At 47.4% G+C, this 4,047-nt stretch overlaps 1 protein-coding gene across 1 annotated transcript; it reads left to right on the top strand.

Annotated features, from left to right (window-relative positions):
• The first annotated feature begins 1,098 nt into the window (after window positions 1–1,098).
• On the top strand, window positions 1,099–1,524 carry LOC136518322 (uncharacterized). The gene has a single exon (XM_066511972.1). It carries the CDS (start codon window positions 1,099–1,101, stop codon window positions 1,522–1,524), a length of 426 nt encoding a protein of 141 aa, XP_066368069.1.
• Window positions 1,525–4,047: the final 2,523 nt, after the last annotated feature.

The following is a 4,047-nucleotide window of genomic DNA, read 5'->3' as shown; positions in this document are numbered from 1 at the left end:
CTTCATCATCTAGTACCTCCCTATCTGCATGGAGGAGCATGTTCGAGCATGGCTTGAATTCCTTCCGCACGACAGCATCCGCGACTAGGCAGATCTCAAGAGGGTCTTCGTCAGAAATTTCTAGGAGATGTATCTCCATCCTAGGAATTCTTAGGACCTCAAGAGCTACCAGTAGGAGCCCAATGAATCCCTATAGGATTACATAAGTAGGTTCTCAAAGTGGTGCAACTCCCTTCCTAGTGTCATCGACACGGACGTCATCAACGCATTCCTCTCTAGGACAACCTGCAAGTCCTTGATCCATAAGCTCGACTATGTGAAGCCCCATACCACCTGTGACCTACTCGACATCGCCATGAACCACGCCTCCAGCGAGGAGCCAGTCGCGGCGGTCTTCAGCGGCGATCGAGACAGGGGCAAGGCCAAGCACGAGGACCAAGGTGAGGGCCCCTCCACACAAAAGGGCAAGAAGAACAAGAAGGATCAGCGCTGACTAACCAACCCAGCTTTGGTCACTATGGTCGACCAAGCGGGTAAGCAGCCCTAGCAGGGCCAGCCCGACCACTTTGACAAGCTCATGGAGAGTCCATGCACCAACCACGCCTACCCTACCAAGCACCTCTACAAGGACTACGAGCTCCTCAAGTGCTTTCTACGGCAACCCACCAAGCCAAGGGAAGGGAAAGGCAAGGAGGAGGCAGCCAAGAAAGGAGGCATAGCAGACAAGGATGAAGACGGCTTCCCTGACCCTAATGAATGCCTCATGATCTTTGGAGGATCCGACGCCATCCACTCCAAACGCTAGCACAAGGTATGCTAAAGAGAGGCATGCACCACCGAGTCAGCCATCCCCTCTTTCCTTAGCTGGTCAGACTCCCCAATCACTTTTGATTAGAGAGACCATCCTTCCCACGTCGCCCGACTAGGCCGATACCCGCTCATCGTTGACCCCATCATCCATAAGAAGCGCCTCACCAAGGTGCTGATGGACAATGGTAGCAGCCTCAACATTCTCTATGTCAACACCCTCGACGCCTGCGCATCCCCTAGTTGGAACTCTGCCCAGTGAGCTCTCCCATCCACAGCATGATCCCAGGGATGCAGGTGTACCCACTCAGGCAAATCGACCTATCCGTCACGTTTGGTGACCGCACTAACTTCCGCTTAGAGGTCCTAACCTTTGAGGTGGTGGACTTTCTAGGGTCCTACCATGCCATGTTGGGGCGGTCATGCTATGCCAAGTTCATGGCGATCCCCAACTACACCAACCTCAAGCTGAAGATACTGGGGACGAACGGCGACATCACCATAGGTAGCACTTTCTCGCATGCCTACATGTGCGACCATGAGCATTATGAGCTCGCCACTGCCATCATCAACTCCGCTGAGTTCCTAGAGCTCAGGAATTCAGCGACTCCAGCAGTCCCTGACCACAACGAGCAAACATCCACAAGTGCATTCCATCCAACCAAGGAAACCAAGGTGGTGGGGATCGACCTCACCGACCCAAGCAAGATGGTGTAGATCGGGACCAAGCTCCAGGCCAAATAGGAAAGCAAGCACGCCGACTTTCTACGTGCGAATCATGATGTCTTTGTGTGGAAACCTTCTGACATACCGGGCATACCAAGGGAGGTCATCGAGCATGCACTACGCTTCATCCCAGGCTCAAAGCACGCCAAGCAACGCCTACGTTGCTTTGATGATGAGAGGCGTAGGGCCATAGGCAAGGAGATCACCAAACTCTTGGCAGCCAGATTCATCAAAGAGGTATACCACTCCGACTGGCTAGCTAATCCTATTCTTGTGAAAAAGAAGAATGGGAAATGGAGAATGTGTGTTGATTATACTGGCCTCAACAAGCCGTGTCCAAAGGACCATTTTCCTTTGCCACGCATAGACTAGATAGTCGACTCCACCTTAGGATGTGAAATTCTCTCCTTCCTGGATGCCTACTCAGGCTACCACTAGATCATAATGACAGAGTCCGACCAGGTCGCGACTTCATTCATCACCCCATATGGTTTGTACTATTACATAACCTTGCCTTTCAGTCTGAAGAACGCTGGCGCCACCTATCAATGGTGCATGTAGCGATGCTTCACTGACCAAATCAACCCATCCGACCAACCAGACCAAGTCAAGCGGCCAAAAACAACATTCACCATCTATGTAGATGACATAGTGATGAAAATGGCTCAAGCTAGCGACTTGATTGCAAACTTGGCCACCACATTCGTGAACCTCTGAAGGTTCAACATCAAATTGAATCCCAAAAAAAGTGTTTTTGGGGTTTCAAAGGGGAAGCTGCTTGGATACATCATGTCTGAGCGCAGCATAGAAGCCAACCCTAAAAAACTCATAGATGTCTCCAACATGGACCCTATACACAACGTAATGGGAACAGGGATCCCAATCTTCCATCAGGTAGTGGTAACTATCGTTGTGGCGGAGAATGACACACCGATCCGACTTCAGATCGAAAGATCAAACCCTACAATCTTAGCACCACAACTTCTCTGGTTATCAACCAAGACATGGATCTGGTTGACCTCACCAAGAAGGATAATCCTTGCCTATGCAATGAAGAACACAAGCAAGAACAAGAAAGAAAATGATCAAATTGCAGATGAATGATTAATCTCATGAAGTTGGGGTCTCACAAACCGATGAATGGCGAAACTATTCTTGACAGATTAATCTAAGCAAAACACAAAATCTAATGACGGTGGTGGCTTATGATTATAAAGGTCTTAGGGTCATCGCCTACCTAGGATGCGCCCCCCTAACGGGCTCAAAGATGATACATGGCCCGTTGGACCAAATACGGTGATGCAACACCTAGACAGATTCTGGATGCTAACTTGTTTCCATAATTCCTGTGGATTCCAAAGAGCTTTTAATGTGAGACCACTTTCATTGGCTTCCTTATCAAATTAACTTTCCAACCATATGTGGATCGTCGAAAACAGAGTTCGGATGCATCCTAGGTGACTAGTTTAAGGCAGACTGGTCTTGGAGGCCGAGGCATACTCGAAATCATGTTGGACCGGGCCTCCGGTTTCTGTTGGACGTCCTTGCTGGTCATCATCACCTCCACCACTTCCTCTAAGTCCCTCAAGACCCTCTCCAATGTTCCTAAGCAAGATAACATCATTAGGTAGTAGTCTATTCTCAAAAGTATGAAAAGGATCGCTTAAAAATGAGCTCACCTCTAAATTGAGTTGACGCATTCGAGCTTGGGTCATTGGACCTTGCATAATGGACCTTGCATAATGGTTGGAGGATCAGTGGGTACATCTGAATGAGTGATGTCCTCATCATCCTCCCCCTCTTGAAACTGAGTCATCCTTGACTCAAGCTCATTTTCTTCTCCCATATAAGGTTTCAAATCTGCAATGTTAAAGGTGGGACAAACCCCGAACTCGGGTGGCAACTCAAGTTTGTAGGCATTATCATTTATTTTCTCAATTATCTTATAAGGACCAGCTGCTCTTGGCATTAATTTAGACTTACGCAGCTTAGGAAATCTATCTTTTCTCAAATGTAACCAAACCAAATCACTCGGTTCAAGTTTAATTTCTTTTCTACCTTTACTACCAGCAATTCTATACTTTTCATTCATTCTTTCAATATTTGATTTAGTTGTTTCATGCAACTTATGAATGAAATCAGCACGCTCTATAGCATCACTATTTGTTCTCTTAGTGGTAGGTAAAGGCAAAAGATCAATAGGAGCACGGGGGTTAAAACCATACACTACCTGAAATGGACTTACCTTGGTGGTGGAATGTTCCGCCCTGTTATATGCAAACTCCACATGCGGCAAACACTCTTCCCATATCTTCAAATTGCGCTTTAAAATTGCTCTCAACGTGGTGGACAATGTTCGATTCACTACCACAGTTAGCCCATCAGTTTGGGGATGACATGTTGTAGAAACAAAGCAGCTTGGTCCCCAATTTATTCCACAAAGTGCACCAAAAATGACTCAAGAATTTTGCATCTCGATCTGAAATAATAGTAGAAGACATACCATGCAAGCGA

The sequence above is a fragment of the Miscanthus floridulus genome, chromosome 17 (genome assembly GCF_019320115.1).
Source record: "Miscanthus floridulus cultivar M001 chromosome 17, ASM1932011v1, whole genome shotgun sequence".
Taxonomy (NCBI): domain Eukaryota; kingdom Viridiplantae; phylum Streptophyta; class Magnoliopsida; order Poales; family Poaceae; genus Miscanthus; species Miscanthus floridulus.
This window is presented reverse-complemented; position numbering and strand designations above follow the sequence as displayed.